The 24,385-nt window shown below is 40.6% G+C and overlaps 1 protein-coding gene across 2 annotated transcripts in view; it reads left to right on the forward strand.

The window, feature by feature from the left end:
- Positions 1-1,472: 1,472 nt before the first annotated feature.
- Positions 1,473-24,385, forward strand: part of cyth1a (cytohesin 1a) — a 36,229-nt gene continuing 13,316 nt past the window's right edge. Inside the window, exon 1 of one of the 2 annotated variants that reach the window (XM_085351643.1) lies at positions 1,473-1,721. In XM_085351643.1, the coding sequence (XP_085207769.1) occupies positions 1,640-1,721 (82 nt within the window). In that variant the 5' untranslated portion in view covers positions 1,473-1,639. Of the gene's footprint in view, positions 1,722-10,826; positions 11,099-24,385 lie in introns of those variants that run through there. The other variant, XM_085351644.1, reaches the window with a different exon arrangement.

A 24,385-nucleotide genomic window follows, 5' to 3' on the forward strand; every position in this document is an offset into this window, starting at 1 on the left:
ATAATTCATTGTCAAACGTCATAATTAAGGTCAACACCTAAACAATGCTGTGTACAGAATCACACAGGTGCTCAATTACAGCATAAACTTACCTTAGACCATCCTCCGTCATTTTCCTCCTAATTGTGCTCGGAGACACAGAAAATGTATCGGCAATTACCCCGACGGTTATCCCGGACAGCACTAAAGTCCTGAGTGCTGCACCGGGATTTCTAGACGTGGACGGCCAACATTTGAAGACTGTTCTTCCTCGGCGTATTCCAAACGAACACGGTGCTGAATTGATCTTAAACCTTTGACAATGCTGTCATCGATGCGAACATCTTGAAGAGCAATTATCATCCCAAGCATTTCAGAAACATCTAAACGACTCAAAACAGTATCTACAGGTAAATGATCCCTCTCTATCTGATTTGCTTAAATGAGCAGAACTGGCTGAAGTTCACACCAGTCCGCCATCCTCCGTGACTTTTGACCTAGCACGCTGTTGCTAGCTGTAGCAGCCGTCCGCGGAGCCGGTATCCAGGAAAACTAGTCGATGGTAAACGATAAGCCAATAGGTGCAAAGGTCCAGCCCACTTACATTGATTGACAGACAAAGTCATTCTGCTGAAAAGTCGCATTATGAAATAAATAGACCATCGGGAAAAACGGGATTTTGAAATAAAAACTGACTTTGAAAAAAGGTCATTTTGGACTAAAAACGGCTGGAAATAAATAAAATGCCTCAGGAATAATCTCTGTTATTGTGAAAAATAATGACCATGAAATAATATTTCACAATAATAAGTAAATTTATATAGCAGAATGCAATATATTTCACAATAATGAGCATTTTTTTCAAAATGTGTTCCATTATTTCACAATATCATTCTCACATTACATATCTGTGTCTTATTTATTCACATAGTTATTTATTTCATCTTGACCTATTTATTTATTTAATTTTGAACACTTTGGAGTTCCATAGACTAAAAGCTAAAAGCAGCAGAGGGTGGAGATGGAAATAAAAATCTGGAGTGGACAAAAAAAAGCATACTGCTGACTTTCATCTATTTATTTATTTTTGCCATAATTTCCATGAAAACAACAGAACTCCATCCCTTCTTCAAGCGACTTTTCAGATTGGACCAGTCGTACGCGGTTGCTGCAGCAGTCGCAGATACGTTAATATATTTTGTGTGCAGCCTGTCAAGAATTAGTATGTGAGGTAGCTAGTGGGAGAGAAAGAGAAAGGGAGAGAGAGGGAGCAGAGGAGGATAAGAGCGAGGTTCAGATACCAACGGAAAAGGGGAACGGGGGAGAAAGCAGAAGTGATTTTAGCATCCGATAGCAAGTTGCACATTCTCAACAAAGGGGAAGAGAAAGTAGGTTAGTGTAAGACATTGGCCGAGGAGCGTCATCCAACTTGGGGTGGGGGGGGATTAGGTGAAGCAAAGTGACACAGTGCAGGATCTTACAGTTGGAATCCTTCCATGGAGGGAACAGCTGGGAGCAAGGAGTGACAGGTGCACTGGGGAGACTGGGATCTTCACAACTTTTCTTTCACATCACAGTCATAAGGAGGGAGGAACTCAGGACGATACACAGCTGCAGTCTGAGACATACACTCAGATACGGAGATTAACACGCCGGAGCTATGGGGACAGTCGGTGAACTATGTGTGTCCAGTTTTCAGACCTTCTTGTGCCCTGCTGTGAAGCCACTCGAGGAAGCTCCAGGTAAAGTAAAAGTTGTTTTCAGGAAGATCATTTTTCATTTTGCTGGCTTTTGGCATCATTACTATAAACCTACAGTGTTGAAACTATCATGAGCATTTGTTTTTTGAATGTGTTTTCAACCTGTGAGCGTGGTCATGTGTGCTTCTGTGACCACTGGCACGAACATGTGACTAAACCAGAGATGAAAACAAACAGTCGGACAGAAATAGAAGGAGCTTCTCGAGGCTCAGGGAGGCTCTCATTTAGCACAGCTTAAACCTCTGCCCTCTGCGTGCACGCACTCTAATAGAGCGTGAGCTAATGTTATTACTCACTCAGCTGATCGAATCTGCAGCAGGGCTGCCTCCTTCTTGATGACTTCACATTCCTTTTTCACACATGTACATAAAATCCTTATGTTGGCCGACAACATGTGAAATCTCAGCTTGCGAGCCAGACTTTCTCAGCTCTGCCAAAGACTTGTGTTTCCGTCCTTTAACAAAGAGGACTGGCAGTGTTGTGCTTACTGGTGATCGCCTCCTAAAGCTGGGTAAAATGAATTTTCTGTGTTTCTCGGTTTAATTACACACAGAGAGACACAGATTAAGATGTTGGTTTCTTTAGAAGTTTGCTACTCACCATCTGGACAGCGATGGAGCTGATGTGTGCGTGTTTGTTGTTTTGGATTGGTTGCTAAGCGCCGCGATGACATTGCACTGCAGGATGGTGTGCAGGTTCCCATTGGGGGTGTTTAAACTGCGTGTTGACATGACTTAAAAAGCTTTGTTGGGTGGCAGTGAATCAGCTGACTTTGTGCGAAGCATGTGGAAGCGTTGCTGCCTCAGTCATTTCAAAATATCCACATCAGCACCAGGGCTCTGCCTGTCGATTTGGATATTCAACGGGGAAGTAATCTGGATTGTTCTGGTACTAAATGTGATGACAGCAGACTTTTGCTCATTTTATTTTATTTTTTGTCAGGCCAACAGAACTGAATGGCATGTTGGGTGTTTCTAGTCACTTAGATAAAACACTGGCTTGCATTTGTACATTCAGCCTTCCCTGCAATTTGTGGGCAGCGTATTACCAAAGCTGCCAACTGCCTGCCTTGTGTCACGTTTTTTGATTAAACGGCAATAAAACGAAGTTTGTGTTGTGATGGCAACCGTTAAGAGTTTGGGCCACTTGTGATGTAATGACATTGGCTGATACTGTTAGTGTTGGTATTTCTGCTTTTAATGGTGAATCACGAATGACTCGTGTGGCTCATCCAACTGTTGTTAGGCAAGTTCACGTTGTGTCATCTAAGCTATCACTGTAAACCACTCCTGAAATAAGTTGGGGAATTATTTGATTTCTGTACTTGCGTACAAATTGCATCACATTTCGCTGTTATGACATCTCAGTAGGAAATGGTGTACTTTTATCTGGTGGCTTTACTCTCTTGCACACACAACATATAAAGCTCTTAAAAACTGCTTGACGGAAACTATAATTTATCTACTGACTCACTGGTCACATTGTCAGTTAAACCTTTCTAGTACTGGGTTACACTCCTTTTACCTTCACAGTTCAACAAGTTGCTTGGAACATTCCTCAGAGTTTTGGTCCACATTGAAATCACGGCATCACAAAGTTGATGTAGATTTATCAGCTGCACATCCATGATGCGCATCTGCCATTCCACTGCATCCCAAAGGTGCTGTATTGGAATGAGATCTGGTGATTGTGGAGTTCATTTGAATACAGTGAACTCAATGTCATGTTTAAGATGATTTGAGTTTTGTGACACGAAGCCGCCATCAGAAAATGGTACACTGCGGTCATAAAGGGATGGACACGGTCAGCAGCAACAACACTCAGGTAGATGGTGTTTAGATGATGCTTTGTTGGTACCAAGTGGTCCAAAGTGTGCCAAGAAAATATTTCCCGGACCATTAAACCCCAGTTGATGGAGCTACTACTACCTGCCTGAAAGAAGGCAGGATGGATCCATGTTTTCATGTTGTTTACTCTAACTCCTGACCGCACCATTCAAAGGTTGCAGTGAAAATGGAGACTCATTAGACCAAGCAACATTTTTCCAGTCTTCTGTTTTCCAAACATGCTGCCCATGCAAATTGTAGCCACAGTTTTCTTTTTTTTTAACTGAAAGGAATATCACCTGGTGTGGTCTTCTGTTGTTGTGGCTTGAATCAGTCCATTCTCCTCTGACCTCTGACATCAGCAAGGCATTTTGACCCAGAGAACTGCCACTCGACAAATGGCTGTGTATCTAACAGGTGTATCTAAGAAAGTGGTTAATGAGTGTATTCCGCCCACAATAACTGTTTACATCAGATTTTTCTAATAAGACATGTTAATAATACTTAATGCTTTTATTTAAGAGGAGAATGTATATTGAAATTAAACTAGTCTTGTCTTTTGAAGAAGTAAAAAGAAATTACTTCCTTCTTAGTCTGTTCTCATGTAGTAATATCAGACTCCAAAGTAAATACAGACTTTTATTTTATCATTTATTTTCTTCAGTTCCCTTTTGCATCTAAATTACTGAGTCACACGCACACTGTTTTGCACCTTTCACAATGTAATTGTTATTGTTAACCAAACGCTCACAGTGACAGTCACTGTGAGTCGGCATGCTTAAATAATCATCATAGCCCACAGAATGACAGCGATCCCAAGTACTGTGTTGTTTATAGAAGACATGATAGAAATTTTCTCCGAGTGATATCAGCACAGCTCCATCAGTCATCTGTGCAGAGAGCCAGGTGTGCCCCGGATTTGCCGAGGCTCTCTGACGCGGAAATTACTCTCGTGGGCTCCAGGGACAGCTGAGGACACACTGATCTGTGCGAAAGCACAACAAGGCCGTCAGCAACAGCGTGTGTTTGAGAATATTTGCCCTATCAGCTTGTTATATATGAGACTGTAGTGATGGCAGCAGTTACCAGCCTTTTTTGGTTTGGGAGCCTTACACTGTACTGTTATCTATTTTAACAGCTTTTATATCAGTTTATTATTGATTATTAAAATAATGAGATATTTCACAAGTCAGATAAAATCAATAGTTTTTTTGACGGAAAAAAAGGTACAATGAACAACATCCAGAACCACTACAGGTTGAGCTCTTTTTGAGCTAGAGCTATAAATGCTGTCATCAGCCACTTCATTAGGTACACCTATTCAGCTGTTTGTTAACACAAATATCTAATCAGCCAATCACATGGCAGCCACTCGGTGCATATAGGCCCTGTTTCAGGCAGGCAGCAGTGTAATGGTGCAAAATGTTCTTGGTACGCGTTGGAGGACTTAGTACCAGTTGAGCATCTTTTAAATACCACAGCCTAGAAACACAAGTAATGCTGTCCATCCATGTCCATCCCTTTATGACCCCAGTGTACCCACCTTCTGATGGCTGCTTCCAATAGGATAACGCGTAATGTCACAAAATTCACATCATGTACAGTTCACTGCACTCAAATGGCATCCACAGTCACCAGATCTCAGTCTAATAGAGCACCCGGAGGATGTGGTGGACAGGATATTCTCAGCCGACAAATTTGCAGCAACCGCGTGATGCTATCATATCTATATGGATTAATATCTGTGAGGAGTGTTTCCAGTGTTTGTTAAATCTGTGTGGAAAAAGAAATGAGGCATTTCTGGAAGCAAAAGCATGGGTTGCACAGAGTACCCAATAAAGTGTCCTGTGAGTGTTTATGCTGAATGAGTTTGACAGTGAGAAGTCTGACAGGAAGTTCCTTCAGGGAAGAGTGTATGAAAACATAGAGAGACTCACAAAACCTAACTAAGTGGGTTCCTTTTGGTGTTATGGGAGGATATGTCTCAAGATATTTTTTATGTCTTGATAAATGCTCTAGGAAAGAACAAGCAACGGATAGGACAGTAAAGAATTGATGTTCATAATTGTGCTATTTTGGCTATATCTGACATGACCGTCAGTTTTCACCTTTAACGCTAACTGCTTAGCAGCATGCACCTGCTGCCCTCGATCTTTTAGTTTTTATGACTCAGATAGAATCCTGTTTATAAAGAGCAAAATGTATATTTAGTTATTTCTCTGGAGTGCTTATTAGTCAAACTCATGAATTTTTCAGCAAAGATAAGCAGTCGCTTTGTCACCGTGTGCCATCTCTTGTTGGGGTCACCATGTAAATGTCAAAACTTTGTGCGGTGCAGAACGCTGCACGACTAGCATGAGATGAGTACGTTTTCTTATGCAAACAGGTTCTCAACTGTCATGTTTTATCAGAAGCTCTGGAAATTTTGCATGCTCCTCCTGAAACAGTTTCTGGCAGCAGTATTACTGCGTGTAGGTGGGTCCTGCTGTAAGCTGTGTAGAGTTCTCTATTTTAATTGCAAATTGATTGGCCGCCCACAGAGTTCTTTCTGACATGCAAACATCAGAAAAATAGCACCAGAGTTAGATGTATTCTGCTTTTTTTTTTTTTTTTTTTTTTTGCACATGACTCATGTCAGTAATTAATCGTTCAGTCCTGAATTCCGTCTAACCCAGAAAATTACAGAGTGCATAGAACCAAAGGTCTCATTACCTGTGATTGCACCTGTAAAAGGAAAGCAGTGGTTTCAAAGTCAACTTGTGCAGTGACTCATGCGTCGAGCAGCAGATCAGCAGAGCCATGTCTAATGCCAAAGAATATTTGCCGTGCAGGTTTGTAATTGTCGTGGTGGCAGAACCATTTTTCATGCCTTGTTTCGAGCTCGTCTGTGGATATTAACCTCCTGTTTCTCAATAAACCTCCTGTTTGCATGTTTTGTAAGTTAGAAAAAAGCAACATGACTCTGTACAGTGACCCAACTTCAATATGACGCAGTGTAGTTAATTTTGAAATGCTTTTGGTTGAAATCATTGCTGTTTGATAGTAAAGATAAATTTCTCTAAAATTTTCCTTTGTGGGTTTCTTTCTCCCCTCCTGCAGCTGTAATTAATACAAATGATCAGCAGGAGTCACTCTTGGTACCTTTTGTCTTAATGATGGGGATTATTTTCTCTCACACAGCAATTTTCCATCTAATTCAGGCAATTTAAAGTCTAAAATAAAGATGTATTTTTAGTTCAGGAGCTGCCAGGATATTGTTTTGACTCTGTGGTTTCACTTATAATAGCCCCGGCACACCCACAACCGATTTTACACATATATACACACACAGAAACACAAAAAGCAAAACATTATTTTGCTTTCCAACTTCTGTGTTTTTGAAGACTTTTTTTGATGTTTGAAAACGTATTGCATCAGTGTTTCTTGGATTAGGAGGCTATATTTTTATGGCAAGCCTGCCTTATAAACTAGGACTTTGGTTTTGGGCCTCTTCCAGGGAGTCGCAAATTGTAGTTTTTGTGAAGTGGAGTGTTTTGGAGCTCGGTCAGACATAAAATAAAATTCGCCCCTCTGTTGGAATTATCTTGACAATCGTTTTCTTTCACATCCTGCAACCTTGATTCATATTTTGAAATCACTACTTACGAAACTTTATATGGTGTCGCTGAATACTAAAAACCTGGTAGTGACCTGCACATCAGTAATGAGTGCTAATGATCGAAGTCAAAACATTCAATCATGTGTTCATTACACTCAGCTGAGGGCACCTTTTAAAACCACAAGCTTTTTTGAGACTCGCACTTGCAATCACACCTGAAATCCACATTCTTAACATAGCACCGTAAGACTGAACAACAGCTATTTCACAATACGAGCCAGACTTGTGTGAGGTCAGAACATTCCTAGAGGCTAGAGAGCTACAGTCACCTTATGTAGACTTAGAGGGTGATACCAGAAAGCTGTCAGAAAAAGCTTTGCTACAAATCCAACACAGCCTGATTTATATATAATGTGTCCTGCATGTACATCTTGCAAAATGCTGCATAAAATGTAATCTTATGCCTGCAGCAATAACGCATGCGTGGGATATCTAGAAGTTATAAATAATTAAGCAGTGTTAAAGTAAATGTTTACCTTTGCTGTAGCAGCACTGTTACAGACACCATGCAGTTTCTTGGACAAAGCCAACAACTTCACACAAACTTACTGACATGAAGACAAATTAATATTGTCTTGTGGTCTTCATACATACATGCTCTAAATAATATATGAATAAAATTGTAATAAAAAGATATCCTCAGTAAATGTGTCATATCATCAACACCAATTCATATAAATCTTATTGCATTTACTGGAAAATAATATTGCGTTACACAGGTAAACCTAGTTTCCCCATTTGGTTGTGGCTGACCTCATAGTTGAGACTTTTATAGGTCATAGTTAAAGGTTTTGCGGTAATGGTATTTTAATTTTAAAACTGAAAAAAAGAACTAACGTCCTACAGATTCTAAGACGAGCAGACCTTTGTCTATTTGAGGAATTTCTCTTTTCCTTTGAAACTCAAAATCTGCTGCACCTTTTAGCACAGTCTTTATTCTTTTTTTGGTCTTGATTTAAAGTTTGCATAAATCCTCCATTTATCTGCTGATCCGTTCTACTTTAGCTCGTTCAGGAAGCTGTGGATAACTGTAATCTTCATGTGTCTATGTCATCTCATAATCCTTTCATTTAAAGGTCAGGCAGCTGCCTGTGTGCTCTTGTTCTGGGTCCTTGAGCACAGATTTACAGCATTGCTTGGGGGAATGGATGCACTTCTAACAATGAGTTGAAACTTTGTGTGTACGGGGGTCGCTACACACAGGCTGCATTGTCAGCTGTTGAGTTTGCGCGACACAGCTGAAGCATTCATGGGTCACAGAATGAAGTTGAGATCCCCCCTAAATGAAGATTCAGTGCAGACTGTAGCACTTTACCGTAGTCTTCTTAGTAGCTGTGTCCTGATTCCTGGGTCGGTGCTCAGAATCTTTTTAAAATGCAGCTGGACAGCTCATACACATTTTTCTACCGTACGTCAGATAAACAAAACAGATGAGCTGTTTTCTCCCCTTACCTGGCCTCTGTCATTGGCTGTGAGTGGAGCATTCCTCTTGGCTCTCAGGTATTCATCAACAGGCAAGGACAGGCTCAATCCTCTGCTATCTGACAGCAGTATGGCTGTGCAGGTGTTACACAAACAGAAGACTAATTTACTCACTTTCAACAGGGGGCTGTAAATCCCTCATAGTTTCCTTAAAAAATGCCGCCAAGAAATATCTCTCTACTAGGAAAAAACGACCTTTCAACAAACCTTTGATCACAGGGGGGGAAAAGGTGAAGGTCATGACATCAAAACTGTAAAGCTGCATTAGGCACAAACATTCTGGTGAGTATCACCAAGATGTAGCCAAACCTGTTTCATCGTTACTGGTAGGCCCCTGCATTGTTGTGGTGTAATCATAAGAGTGCAATGAAAATCAGCTGTTTTTCAGAATCACTCAATCATCCCCAATAATAATAATAATAATAATAATAACAACAACAACAACAACAACAACAACAAAAGATTATACAGGATAATGTGGGAAATAAATCCAGAGCCATTAAAGCACTAGACTGAAACATTTTGATTTATTTGTTTATTTATTGCAATAATATCATGTGAGAATAGGCTGTGCAGCGAGTTTGAATATCCAACAGGTGTTCACAAGTGTTTGTCTGTGCAGGTGTTGTTGCTATTTTCTAAAGAACGGTTTAACATTTGTTTCTGAGGTAAACGTTTGACTGCACACACACGTCTACTCTCGGCGGATGTGGTGAATCAAAAGCCTTAAAAAGAGCAAGATCAGCAGCAGTAAACTGCTCTGCCTCGGTGAGTCTAACTCACTCCCTGCCCCCACTCAAACCCCAACACATGTGTGTGTGTGCGTGTGTGGGAGAGAGCCGAAGGCAACAGGGTGGCAACACAGTGGGGCAGACGCGTCATAGGGCACGTTCGCTGCGCTCTAATCAGTTTGCATAATCAGGAGACGGAGATAGGCAGCGAATTCCTTTCAAAATAAGAGTCTCACTTACAATTACAAAGTCCAGTATATGAACTACTGACACCTACCTTACTTTTTGTAAGTAAGTAAAATTTATTTATATAGCACTTTTCACACATAAAAATCACACAGTGCTTCACAATAAAGAGAAAGAAAATGAAAAAGAATGGAAATACAGCAAATAACAATGTAAAACAGTAAAATACAACATAAAACAATAAATTAGTTGAAATCTAGTCTTCAGGGTTAGAAAGGCCCGATCTCCATGAGTTTTAAATCCAGCGCGTGGGGCCACCAGCAGTCTCTGAGCTGATGACCTTAGAGCTTGGAAAGATGAATGTGGTTTCAGCAGGTCAGATATATACTGGGGAGCTTGACCATGTAGGGCCCTAAAGGTTAAAACTAAGTCTGAAGACTATGCAAAGCTAATTTGTTAAAACAAGTAAAAAGACCAATGCAGTAATCCAAACGGGAAGTCGTTTATGCTGAAGAACTGAATCATTTAAAAATGTAATATGTACATTATATATTTATATGCACATGTATATATTTATATATTTGTTTATTTTTTCTCATCTACTCACTGGCATCGTAAAGACACAAATCAAAACTGTTGTATAAAACATAAACCTGTAGGATCCTGCAGGATAAGCCTAATTTGAAAAAAAAAAAAAGAAGAAAGTTATGTGCTGAAAGTTATGGTCTGATTATACCAGCACCAACACATATGCAAACAGGAGTTTTGAGCTCTGTAAATTGGTATACCTCTCCAAGTTTATGTGGCAATGCTGCAGGGCAATTCCAAACTAATAACTGACAGTTATTCTTTGAAATTATTTGGATGTGAGGATGACGGGGATTTAGCCAGTTGAATGCTTGTTTGGGTGCCACAATGTCTTGAGTCAGTCTCATTATACACCTCAATATTCAAATCAATATAAAGTTCTTGTAATTTAAGAGTAGTGTTTTCTTGAATTTATATTAAGTTTTGTACTGTCCTGAAGATAACTGGTTTGGCTAATGGTGCCTTTATGAATACCAAATCACAGAAAGAGTCGAAACAACAAAAATTTGTAACTGTGTAATCCAAATAACGTTTTTTGTAAACATTCTTTAAAACGTGTTTTAATTTGAAAGGCACAACCGGAAGCGCTCCTCTGTGCCAAGCCTGCTCCTCTTGCTACTTTCTCGCTCTCAGGAGCAAAAGCTGGTTGGTCAAAGTCCGTCACTTCAAACCACTCCCTTGAGTCGTGGACCGAAACAGTCTTGTTTTAGGCTAGAAGTCAATCCTCGGAGTAACTTTTAACTCGCCAATTGAGAGTTGAAAAGGCAATAAAGCTGTCGTTAATTGTATTCGGCGAAAGGTTTGACTCTCGGAAATCTTCTAGAAACTTTTCGGACTCGAAACCTTGAGGCACAGACATCATGGTGTTAAAGTCGGAAGACGGCGTAGGTGAGTGAGCTACTCAGGGAGAGACGTTTTACTTCGTGTGAAAGTAATTTAAATGGCACCACATGGCCTTTAAAATATACATATATATATCAGAGAAAATAACTTGACGGTATGAAAATGGAAAATCTCAGTGGACTGTAACTGTCCTTGGCGACATTGTTTATTCTCCTATTGTTGCTTTGCTGCTTGTGTAAGCGCGGCACTTTTCTGAGCCTTATATAGCAAATAAAAAATATGTATACACAATCATTTGGGGTTTTTTTAAAGTCTATTTTTGTTTATCCATATCATATTGACTGATCCTTGTCTACAAAATTCAGCACATTACCACATATTTGTACACTAAATCAAAGAGCTGGCTGTATTTTCACATTTAGTTTTGAGCAGTGCTGGTGTCAACATTATCAAGCACTTTAGTAGTAACACTCTGTAGACTTAATGCAGACTCTAACACGGTCAGAGTAAATATCGTCGGTGTCATTTTTCACTGAATACTCAGCAACAGGTGTGAGAGCAGACCGCGCACTCCTCCAGCAAGCTTTACATGAGTCATACTTCATCATTCCAGCTTTTGGATGGGCCACCTTTAGTTGAAATTATGCCAGAGAAGCCTTGCTAACTGTTGCAAATTACATTTGTGGCTGTAATTCCTTTACATCAGTTTGATGATGTGCAGTCATAATGAGCCAGTGTGCAGCCTTTGGTGTGAGACAGAAAGCCTTTGTTGCTGAGCATCATTCTTTCATCTTTTCTCTTTGACTTGGTTAGCCTGGCAGCATTAATCAGGAACTTTGCCTTGCGTCACTAATAATCCTGTTAGAGAACAGTGGCTGATCCTGTTATATGCTGCTGCTCCTTTATTGTTCTTGGGAACTTGCACACTTTGCCCCCCTCTCTCTTTTCCTTCCATAGCCTTGGCTGAACCTGGCTGGCACACACAGCTGCATTGTTTTTTTGGAGGCAGCGAGGTGAGCGAGAGGTCCATTCGATTCCTTTTGAGTCCATTTGTCTCTGCCACTTAGCGGTGGGTGGTCTGGGAAATTAAAGTAGTTGTCACTAATGGTTCCCTAATGAGTGGCGCTGAGAGCTCTAATGGGGCCTCTGGTACAGTGTACCCTCCCTGGCACTAATGCCCCCGTGGTTTGATAATCGTCATCATCTCGCCATAATCATATTTTAGCTCTCTTTCTGCATCAGTTGCAGCGCTCCTTTCCACTCAGACCATCGTTCACTCTGCGTTGTTGGTGCTGAAATGGAAAATGTGTTTAGAGCAGAGAGCACTAGTGAGGTGTTGTTGAAAGTCTGTTTGGTAGGTCAGCAGCACTTGGTTGGCTGTTTTCGCTGATGTTGATAGTGATCTCGCAACTGAAAGAGGAGAGAAAATGAAGGGTGTGCAGATTTAAAACTATGACCTGTCACATTAATATTGCAATGGTTTCATGAGAGTCTGTGCTGAACAAACTTTTTTTTTTCTTTCTAATTAGTCAAGGCAAGGGGGGGGGAGTTTGTTTTGGATTGTCATTTACCTGCATTGTTATTATGGTCAACTACAACTGACTTTCTATTTGGTACTGGGCTTGGTCTTCATGTGACATCATGTGACGCACATCATGATTTCGTAACGTCACGATGGCGAGCTATGATTAGTTGGGGAAGTCTGTCATGTCTTGCGGTCAGGTCATTATTATAATCCCAGATAAATGAAGTCCAAGTCTTTCTGGCCAAGCATTTCAGCTATCGTAGTTTACATTTATTAATCATAAATTGAGCTCCTTTTAAAAATTTCGCAGATTAATCAAGAAAAGTATTGTGTTCTTGTCCACATTTCGTGACATCTTGTCATGATGCTGAGAGTGCAGATAAGGGTGTAGCAAGACTTGAACTGCTGTTTTCACTTCCTTCTCGGTTTCTCAGAAAGAAATATGTCAAGTTCTCTTTTTTTTTCCTTTATTCTTTCTCTAGGAGTGGAAATCACACTGCAATCTCAAAGCTTAGCAGTTTGTTATTCCTCACCTCTCTCAAAGTTACTGACTTTTAGTGACACTCAGCTTCGTCTGCAACAGGTAGAGACATGCCTGGAGTTGCTGTCTTATTACGGGAAGGGGAGGAAAAAAAAGTCTGACTTCTGCTGGTAATGTGAAAGAATCCAAAATGGCGGCTGGGAGGAACTTCTTGATAGATGCCTTTTTAAAGGAGTATGCTGATTTGCCAATCAAGCAGCTGTGCAGCAGCTCAGGATTTGAGCTGTGCATACTTGGTCTACTCCTGGTGTTTCTCCACTGTTCAGAGCACAATGAACCAATGCCTATTTTATTCCCTTCCCAACAGGATGGGAGGGTTTCGCCGCAGTTTTCACTCCTCCGCCGATCTGTTAGAGCAGCTCCCAAACAGGAAACTAAGGGTTTGATGATATGCTTGGCAGGAAGAGGCATCCTAGAATTTGTGTGATGGGTCCATTTTTTCACTCTTCTACAGCAGAAAAAGCAACACTGAGGCAAAAATAAAGGTGCTAAAAGATAAAGATTTTTGGTTCTTCCAGCTTTTCCACCACATGTTTTTCAGAACGTGTGTGTTATACTGGGAAGGCAGGATGTTGTTAGTGGGAAAGCCCTGATTAGAATCAAGGCTAACGGGATCAGAGGACAAAGGCATGTATTGTGGGAAGAAATAGCACTTCCGCTTTTGAGGGAAAACACAGAGTTGCCTCCTCGGTTGCTTCTAAAAACAAGTTAATGTCAATAAAACAGAGCAGGGATTATGTAAAAAAAAGCTCATCTTTTGTGTTTGCTACCGTGGATTATGTCTATGTATGTGCATGCAGCTGCTATGCTGCTGTTGGGCACTCTGCATGTTTGCTTTACACTGAATCTGACGCTGACACAGTGTGTAGGGTGGCAGGCCTTGCTATACATTCTTCAGGCTCAGTTCCCACCCCCTCACATCCTTGGGTCTCTACATTCCTGCACAGCAGCGTCAACAAAGCTAGCCAACCCACTGTGAACTATGTCTGGGCTGTCAGGGGAGTGACGGGGTCGTTTCTGTTTGACCAGTCTTCTTTTGCGATGGCATTGACTTTTTAATGTGCCTTTTTAAAGGGTGTAAAACATCTTCTCTTAACACAAAAACTCACAAACACAAAATGCTTTGCACTTTCACCTGTTGAGAGCTCTGGAAGACAACCAAGTTGGACTACATGAGAGGGGAAAAATCCACTGAAAAGTGAAACTAGTGCTCCTCCTTAAAGTGGCATTCCTTCTAATAAACGTCAGGGTGTCCTCTGATTGCAAAACAAACCCCAGATGCAGAGAAGTCCATGAGATGATGTTTCCTCAGATCACTTGTCTGTGACCTAATTAAGCCCTTTCCTCGTGTATTTATGGGCACAGTCACTATTTTCAAGTATATTAGTACAATATGGTGTGTATGTATTAAATTATTTCCCCATTAATGTCAAGAATGTTGATAAAGCAGCATATGCTTCAGGGCAGACTTTTGTCAAGTTTCCATTGGCTTCACCACAGGACTTCAGTGACCAGTAGGTGACATCTGAAGCCCCTCAAATTTAGAATTTTATTTAAAATCAATACTGATGTTTTTAGGAATTTAATAATAATAATAATGAGATTGGCACTGATGGCACAAGCAGAAGAAAGGGATCTGTCAGTCTTATTGCTTTCTCAAATCACTTTACATTTGTATTGCATTATGTTTTATTGGAACATTCATTAGGAGAATAACACCTTTGACTCTCCAACATAGATCATTGTAATCCTGAGGCATGCTACAAGTGAATTTACTGTTGCTATTCCATTCTTGTCTAAGATGGGATTATGTGAAAAATGGGTGTAACTTCACCAGCACATGGATCCCATCCTGACAGCTATCAGAAGAAGCTCAGTCACTTCGAGGCTGCAGAGTGCACTCAGCACGGCAGAGGGCTCCAGGATGACTCATTCGTCTTTATACAGACATCAGACAAGCGCTCATGTCTGCTCTGTGCTGCAGACGTACCCGGGGCAAGTGTACACTCATACTGTAAAAACACACACAGTGAGGAGCAGTGCTGAGAACCATTCTCTTAAAAGATCATTAGACTCAGGATAATACTCATGGCCTAGACTTAACAATAAACACATACTCGCCTCCAGCACAGAGTCCGTTGTTAAAGTGGAGTTTGGAGGTGGTAATTTTGGCTGCATGACTGGTCAGGAGAATGAAGAACTGGCTTGAATTGCTTACTCACAACACCAGCTCATAGTAGAATATATCATCGCTGTCTCTGTGGGAGATGACGGCAGAGGAGGAACCAATCATCATGTAGTTATTTGGTAATTTAACTATTAATCATCATTACGAACATAAGAAAGGCTGGATTTTTTTTTTTTTTTTCTTTTTCAGTCTTATGGTTCTGGGCTTTTTAATTTCATTATTCCTGATACAAATAGGGCAAATTTCCACACTTAAAAAATCTGAAATGGAGGGGGGGGGGGAGTAATTGGATTACTACCTGAAAAGTATTTCATCCTCTAACTAGGACTCAGCATGTTGAGTTATAAGCATGGGTTGAACGTATGCCTACAGGTGTGTATGCAGCATATTTTTGGGAGAAGGGGCAGCAGCTAAAGGAATGACCACCGGGTGGAGCCACCATGTTTGTCGTGGAGACAGGAAAGCATGTGGAGAGAGAGAGAGAGAAAGAGGGAGGGCGAGGAGGTGGTGAGCTAGTGAGTAAGGCTCCTTCCCAAATGGACTGTATCAGTGGCTGTGTGCCTTGAGCCGGCTGGCAGCTGATAGTTGTGCTGAGGAAATCAGGCAGTGTCTCTCTCCCTGTCAGGAGGAGCAGGACTCTTCCTTCTGTTACTTGACGTGTGGATGTTTTGAATCGCCAGAATTAAGCGGTAGAATCTGACAGGAGCCAGGGCTGGTGAGCCTGTTTGTGTACAACAAGGTGGAGTGAAGAAGTGGAGTTCTTCAGAAACCCAGAAAAGTAACACTTGGGAGATTTTCTTGTTCAGGTTAGCACCAAATCTTGATGATGCTTCTGTGTTTAGCTGATTAATTAATTGCAAGGCTGTTTTCTGTTGCTTGCTGTCATGTTGCTGTCATGTGGGACTTTGGTCAGGTTTCATTGAGTCTGTGCCTGCAGTTGCCCTTTGACAGTTTTGAGGGTAAAATCAATGAAGCTGGAAAAAATGCATGCTTTATAAATAAACTGCTGGGAGATGATTCATATATATGAATATTTATGTGTTTTAAATCTCCTGGCTGGCCTGTTGTGTTGACTGTATACCAGAGCTGGAGCCCCAAAACTGGGTAACAGAGTGATGTCAGCAGTGGTGAGTTTGTTGGTATTAGAGCTGGGCGATATGAGATTTTTTCATATCACGATATGTTTTTTTCATTTCAGGCGATAACGATATCTATCACGATATAAGCCAAATAACTATATTTGTAAGATTTAAATGTGCCGTTGCTCACAAGTAAAATGTGAAATAATCAGCAGCTTGTTTTTATTTAAATATTTATTTCCCATAATAAGTTCAACAGGGTAGATGTACTTAAGGAACATGAGACTTTTTCAGATAAATAAAGGCAAATATTGCAAACTACACAAAAGGCAGCCGCTAAAGCGTTTAAGTTTCAAAATAGAACAAACGAAACAGACTAAATTGTCAATTCCACTTAGAAACAAAATATTAATTCTTAAAATAAATCTTAGTTTGTTTTACAGAATAACAGACAAAACTGACTAACTTTTGTCAATATCAAATAAACTGAGAACTAAAAGGAAATTCTCAATCTCTCCTTGTTGTATAGCTGAGCTTTTCAAACAGTTTTAACAGTTACTTTAGTCTGACAAAAGCCGAATGACGAATTAGAGCTTCCAGTCAGAGACTGAGGCTACGTCCACACGTACACGGGTATTTTTGAAAACGGAGATTTTCCGTTTTAAAAAATAATCCCGTCCACACATAAAGGCAGAAATGAAGAAAAACGCTGCTATGAACATGCCAAAGCAGCAGGTGGCGCTAGATTCCTAACCGTGCAGAAATGTTGGCCAATCAGAAGTCTAGAAGCCTCGGTGGGAAAAAGTAAACAAAGCTGCGGCATAGAAGCAGAACCGAGTCGTATGTGTGGACGGACAGTAACTGTGTGTATATGTAAGCATTTAAACACTGCAGAGAGTAGAATTAACAGTATTGTAGAAATTCATTTCACCGAAACAATAACGTGGCACAGTGTGACGTATGCACCAGTTTATTGTATTTCCAGACTTGCTTTCGGCACAATTTACAGTGCACGCTACTCTGTTTTTTGTCAGACTTGAAATAGCCGAAATACCTTCACACTACGGAACTTCTATGGCTCTTCCGTTCGACAATCTCTCCGGCATTGGAACCATCATCTGTTTTCTCTTCGGTCACGCTCGGTTGATTTTTCTAGTCGGCACACTCATTTCCTCCATTATGCGCTGGCTCCATTACCCGCTGGCTGCTTCCCAAACAAACACGTGCGGCTTGGCACTTGTGCTGTACGTAACAAGTCACGCGACGTGACGCTGCGGCTGTGATTGGTTCGGCTCTGCGCTACTTAGTTTGGATTGGCTGACCTTTTTTTAAAAAATTTTTTTAATTTTTTTATTTTAAGAGGACAAGAGCGGCGAGGTCTATCGCGATAGCTTAATTTCTCTATCGAGTAAAAGTTATATCGCGATACATATCGTTATCGTTCTATCGCCCAGCTCTAGTTGGTATGAATGAAGCCCTTTTGATGACGGATGTATGTAGAAGTTGGACTTAAACACCACATCATCAGGGGTCTGTATGGCGCACATGGGATAGGTCCATTCAACAAAATTGACAAGGATCAAGCTGGTAAAAGTAAAGGCGATTCCTTATCATCAGCCCATGTGTTTGGGCCTTGTTAAGGAATGAAGCTACTTGTCGACACAAAGAGAGAGCTGTGATCATCCCACCTCTCTTCTCACAGTTTCTGTGTTCTTCTGCCATTTGCTGTCCCACGCTTCCCTGGCTAAACACAGGGCTTCTTCTCCTGTTGTCTCTCCTCTGCCAGTCCCTCTTCACATTTCATACCAACAGGTCAGAATGAATGGATTTGGGCCTTTTTCTTCTTATTAATCCATAACTGGTGGTCCTTTTCAGTCCGGTGTGTGGATTCTGTTTCTTTGTGTGCTCTAGAGGAGGAGGTCAGAGATGAATGATTTTTTTTCTCCTTTTGGTGACCACATTCAAAACAGCCTTAGCTTTGTTGCCTTTGATCTGCTTTGTTATAGAATGTCTATTCCTGTGTGTGTGTGTGTGTGTGTGTGTGCTTTTAGATATAAATGAGAGAGGGTACCCGTGGGATTTGCTAAAGTAATGAGATTCAGTCTGAGATATGTGGATGAGATAGTCACATTTTAAATCACTTTCTGTTTAAGCAGACCACAGCAAGAATCAGAAAGCTTAGAGTTATTTATTAGACTGAAAATCAGCACCATAATCGATTGTGTGTGTCCTGTGCTGAATTAATTAAACCTTATCAAGAAGTGGACTGCTTCTTTTGACCATTGGTCTTATTGGTATTGGCTAGGGGTCAATTGATTGGAGCCTACGTGGCTCTTGAGGCCAGTGGCCAGGTTTTAAAGGGAGGAATGTCAGTGTAAATATAAGGTCAAATGTTGAACAGCAGCAACAGAAACCTGATGGAATGGGGGGAGAGGAGCAGGTAGATGTTGACTCGAGAAAACTGATGTTCTCAGTTCAAATGAGATCGGCTGGAATAAGAAGGGAGTGCAAAGCCTAGATAGGAGTTGGTCAGACCAGAAGGATGGTGCATGAAGGAGAAAACCTGCAGACACAAACAACAACAAAACCTTGTGCAAAGAATGATTGCTGCTGACAGTGTCATTTGTTTACCTCCATCACTGTGTGCACTTCATCAAAATAAAAACAGTGATCTGTGTGTCTTCGCATATTCCCTCACTCAGCAAATTGTAGGTGTAAATATATTCCTGACGTCTTCATCTGCTGCTGTAAAACACCAATACACATCTGTCTACTAAACTGTCATTTTACTATAAAGATCGCTCAGCATTAGTTTCTTCCTTACATGCAATACGTACATATGTCTAGTATCTGTGTTGCTGGAGCAGCCTGAGTAAGGAAATTACCTAGTTAATAATTTTTTTCTCTTGGTCCTTGTGTGCTTGGAGGAGCTCCCTAAATTGGGTCACATCAGCAGGGAGGGGGAGCTAAAAGATCTTACGAGCACTCGGAATTCTAATTTCCGTATTTTCCAAGGAGAGTTCTTCAGTGATCTGGGTGGAAATGAGACGTCTGCTTCTTTTGCCAGGATGGCAATCAGGATGAGTATTAGTGGCTTCTGCTGCCCTGGGAGAGTGATCTATAATTGGTATCTCTCTTGATGCCACCTCCCTGGTGCGCTCTGCTGACCCAGCCTTCACTAAAAAAAAATGCTTCACCCATCTAGGAAGTCTGCACTCTTAGATTAAAAAAGTAAGGGTGCACCGAGACAAGGTATTATTCTTATACCTGATTTAGGGCTCAAATGAAGCTTTGGGGAAACTAAAAAAAAAACTTCTTAAGCACTTTACCTAAAGTACAGAATGTATTTGACAAGAAGTGGGATGTACCAGTTCAGGAGTAAGTGCCATGATTATTCTTGCAGAGTGCATTGAGTGTTTCAAGTCATGCATTTGGGTTGAACTGCACCCAGGAGTAATGAGGGCCAGGCCACTGCAGGACAGAGCTCTGATTGTAATATGCCAGATTTAGCAAAAGAGCACTTATGTCAGTACCATTAACCAATTGCTTCACACTGTCATCTTTTTCAGCAAGGTATATAAATGGAAAGCATTATCTTTGGTTTAAAATAAAATAAATGTAGTACTTTGTAATACTGGCCTCTGAATAGAGGTGAACACACTTTGGGAGTGACAGTTTCGTAATGATGTGCTGGAAATGACAGTCAGATGGTGTTAGTGCTGTAAAATGAAACAAAAAGCAAGTTGCAAGAGTGCTGATCATTAGTTTATATGTGGGTGTGCAAGTCCATGTTACTTTTCCCTGGTCTCTCTGCATGACGGCACTATGTGCAAACACGCCCCCATGTGCGTTTGCATGTAATTCCCCTAGATGACTTATTTTTCACGCATTGCAATTCCGAAAGCAGTGAGATGTGGGCGTCATGTGTTTTACTTGTGAAACAGTCTGTGGAGCCTGTGGTCATCACAGGTTCGACCCTGCCCTTTTTGCATGTGAGAGAGTAAGAATTCAGACAGATGAGGAGGCGTGGTGTGCGTGGAAGGAAATGCCTAATTTATCCCTTTTCTATAATATTGTAATGCCAACAATAAAATATGGATAGTAGGTGGTTATCACAAAGTATCTTTTAATAAGACCATTTATTTTCATTGTTCCAAAAACAAATAGTCCCTTCATTCTTCCTCTACCCTCTCTGACTCTCTTTTTAACGTCCTGCCTATTTCTGATGACAGCCACATTTCATCGGCTGTGTCAGTGCAGAGGTTTGCTGAATGCGAGCCAAGCAGTGCTCCAAGCATTTTCTTACGTTGATGAACTCCCTCTTCATCTGCTGGTTTCTGGGAAATTACACCCACTTGGTGCCCACCTCTGAAGCAAGCATGTTTAGGGCCTTTCCCTGCTGTGCTGTGGTTATGGTTATTTTGGGTGGAGCAAGGAAAGCATCGATGGTTTCAACCACGTTGCTCCGTGATCATGCGGATTCAGATGACATGTCGGGATGCAGTGTACGTTTTGATTGCAGGATCTGGGTGCCATCGTGCATCTGTCATATGGATTTTGCACAAACTATTTTTATGTGCTCTCAAAAGAGGAAAGTGTATAAACAGTTTCCTTCCTTAAAATTATTAGTTTGCTAATTTTTTCAGTTTTCTCCTTGGAGTGAAATTACAGTCCTGTATGCAGCTCTTCTCTAATGTCAGTCCTCCTCTAAGGCCTGGAGCAATGTGGCTGTTTCATATTGGGACCTGCTGTCCTGTGCTGTGTCCTGTTCATTTTTTTTAGGGTCTGCCAGGCCCCCTACTTGACATCGTGTTTCTAGAAAGACAATTGAATTTTCGTCTTTGAGATCATCCTCCCTGTTGTTATTTTTTTTAGGCTGTTGAACACAAGCCCCTGCTCTGGATTTCATCATTGTGACACTAACTCATCCAGGCAATCAGGAGATAAGGTCATTAAATGCAAGGAGGGCCATATATTCTCAGACCTATCACCACTTTGTTTGTGTGTTAGGTGGTGCCTTCTTGTGCATCTGCGAGGAGGAATTGTGACCAGATTTTTAAAAAAATGCACATATATATTTGGGTTTGTCTTTGCTCAGTATCATCCTGTCAGCTCCCGCTTATAAACAAAATTTATTCAGACCCCACTGTGACTTTAAATAGCAGAATGCTCGGTATGTATATGTCCGGTATGCCAGAATTACTTAAGGTGTCGAGGTTTGATGTGTGAAAGGTCAGCTTCATGTGGACTCCCATTTTCCCCCAGCTGTCTGAAAGCAAAACAGGAAGACAGCATGGCATTGTTTTGGTGCTCCTTCAGTCTGCTCTAAAGCAGTCCCTGTTTTTTAACTTTCATCGTCTATCATCCCTGTGTTAAATATTATCAGAAATTCTGGGAAATGCCATAGTTATTTACCCCAATGTCTTTAGGTTTACTTGCTTCTTTTATTAAAATAAGCATCCTCAGTTATACAGATTTCTTTCTGCTGGTTATATATTTAAAGTTGGATTTTTTTTTTCTTCTTTTTTTGCTTTTTGTATGTTTGTGTCTCGTCATTTATGAGTGACGTGCTTAGGATAATTTCTGAATGTCAGTTGTATCCTTCGATTGCTTGCTTCTCTTTTTTTTTTTTTTTTATAATATAAAACCATCATCATTCCACTAACACTTTTACATGTGGTTAGAGCTGGGCGATAGAACGATAACGATATGTATCGCGATATAACTTTTACTCGATAGAGAAATTAAGCTATCGCGATAGACCTCGCCGCTCTTGTCCTCAAAAAAAAAAAAAAAAAAAAAAAAAAGGTCAGCCAATCCAAATTAAGTAGCGCAGAGCCGAACCAATCACAGCCGCAGCGTCACGTCGCGTGACTTGTTAGGTACAGCACAAGTGCCAAGCCGCACGTGTGTTTGTTTGGGAAGCAGCCAGCGGGTAATGGAGCCAGCGCGTAATGGAGGAAATGAGTGTGCCGACTAGAAAAATCAACCGAGCGTGACCGAAGAGAAAACAGATGATGGTTCCAATGCCGGAGAGATTGTCAAACGGAAGAGCCATAGAAGTTCCGTAGTGGGAAGGTATTTCGGCTATTTCAAGTCTGACAAAAAACAGAGTAGCATGCACTGTAAATTGTGCCGAAAGCAAGTCTGGAAATACAATAAACTGGTGCATGCGTCACACTGCGCCACGTTATTGTTTCGGTGAAATGAATTTCTACAATACTGTTACTGTTAATTCTACTCTCTGCAGTGTTTAAATGCTTACATATACACACAGTTACTGTCCCTCCACACATACGACTCGGTTCTGCTTCTATGCCGCAGCTTTGTTTACTTTTTCCCACCGAGGCTTCTAGACTTCTGATTGGCCAACATTTCTGCACGGTTAGGAATCTAGCGCCACCTGCTGCTTTGGCATGTTCATAGCAGCGTTTTCCTTCATTTCTGCCTTTGTGTGGACGGGATTATTTTTTAAAACGAAAACGGAAAATCTCAGTTTTCAAAAATACCCGTGTACGTGTGGACGTAGCCTCAGTCTCTGACTGGAAGCGCTAATTCGTCATTCGGCTTTTGTCAGACTAAAGTAACTGTTAAAACTGTTTGAAAAGCTCAGCTATACAACAAGGAGAGATTGAGAATTTCCTTTTAGTTCTCAGTTTATTTGATATTGACAAAAGTTAGTCAGTTTTGTCTGTTCTTCTGTAAAACAAACTAAGATTTATTTTTAGAATTAATATTTTGTTTCTAAGTGGAATTGACAATTTAGTCTGTTTTGTTTGTTCTATTTTGAAACTTAAACGCTTTAGTGGCTGCCTTTTGTGTAGTTTGCAATATTTGCCTTTATTTATCTGAAAAAGTCTCATGTTCCTTAAGTACATCTACCCTGTTGAACTTATTATGGGAAATAAATATTTAAATAAAAACAAGCTGCTGATTATTTCACATTTTACTTGTGAGCAACGGCACATTTAAATCTTACAAATATAGTTATTTGGCTTATATCATGATAGATATCGTTATCGCCTGAAATGAAAAAAACATATCGTGATATGAAAAAATCTCATATCGCCCAGCTCTACATGTGGTACACTGTGTGTTACCCAGTCTCATTGAATCAAGAATTTTACCTCTACAGTTATGTTGAGTCCTCTGTCCTCAGCTTTCGTCTCTTTATATCTGTTACTTTGTTAACTGCTGAAGACTCACTGAGATCCATAGAGTCATCCAACCTTTGACCCCCTTTAACCTTTAAACTCTGCTGAGGAAATGAAACGAGGAGGTTACAGAACAGATCTTGTGCTGAGCCACTGCAGGAACTGGAGAAATGGCCTCGCATGCCAAATAATGTATCTTCTGTCTTTTTAATGCAAGTATTTAAAGGCAGCTGATTATCAAGCAACACTTTACAGCAGAGCAGACAGTTTTGGGCACACACCTTTTTCTTGGAAAAAATTTTAATTATGAGAGAAGCCACTGAAACAATTTGAATAGCAACGTCAACATCAATGTCTTATTTGTTTTATATTGAAATGTCATTATGTGTTGTTTCCCATCGGGAATCCACCTTACGAACAATGCAGATTAATGACATTTACTACTACTACTACACTTTGTGACTACTTCCCTTACTCCATACCATTAGTTTTTGTTATTTTACATGGTATAGCATACATTTTGTTTATCAAGTAAACCAGTTAATCAATACTTGTTTTTAGAAATTGACTATGTTAAATATATAAATTACACAAACACACAAGATGCAGCTAAGTCATTATTAGCATATTTTTAAAGTTATGCTTGGTCTTAATAGGGCTGCTGACAGAATAGCCTGATTGCTTTATTAAGAAACTGTCACTGTTTTTTAAAGAGAAAATGTAAACTTTCTTGTTCAAATGTAAAGCAAATGAAACGCACTGTTTGGAGTGCTGCTGTGCTTACAGTGCTCTGTGTCCACGCATCTAGTTTTCGCTCAAGTGGACAAGCAGGCACGTTGTCCATC

The sequence above is a fragment of the Diplotaxodon limnothrissa genome, linkage group LG4 (assembly GCF_057381915.1).
Source record: "Diplotaxodon limnothrissa isolate DT_005_m linkage group LG4, D_limnothrissa_male_GT1.1, whole genome shotgun sequence".
NCBI lineage: Eukaryota > Metazoa > Chordata > Actinopteri > Cichliformes > Cichlidae > Diplotaxodon > Diplotaxodon limnothrissa.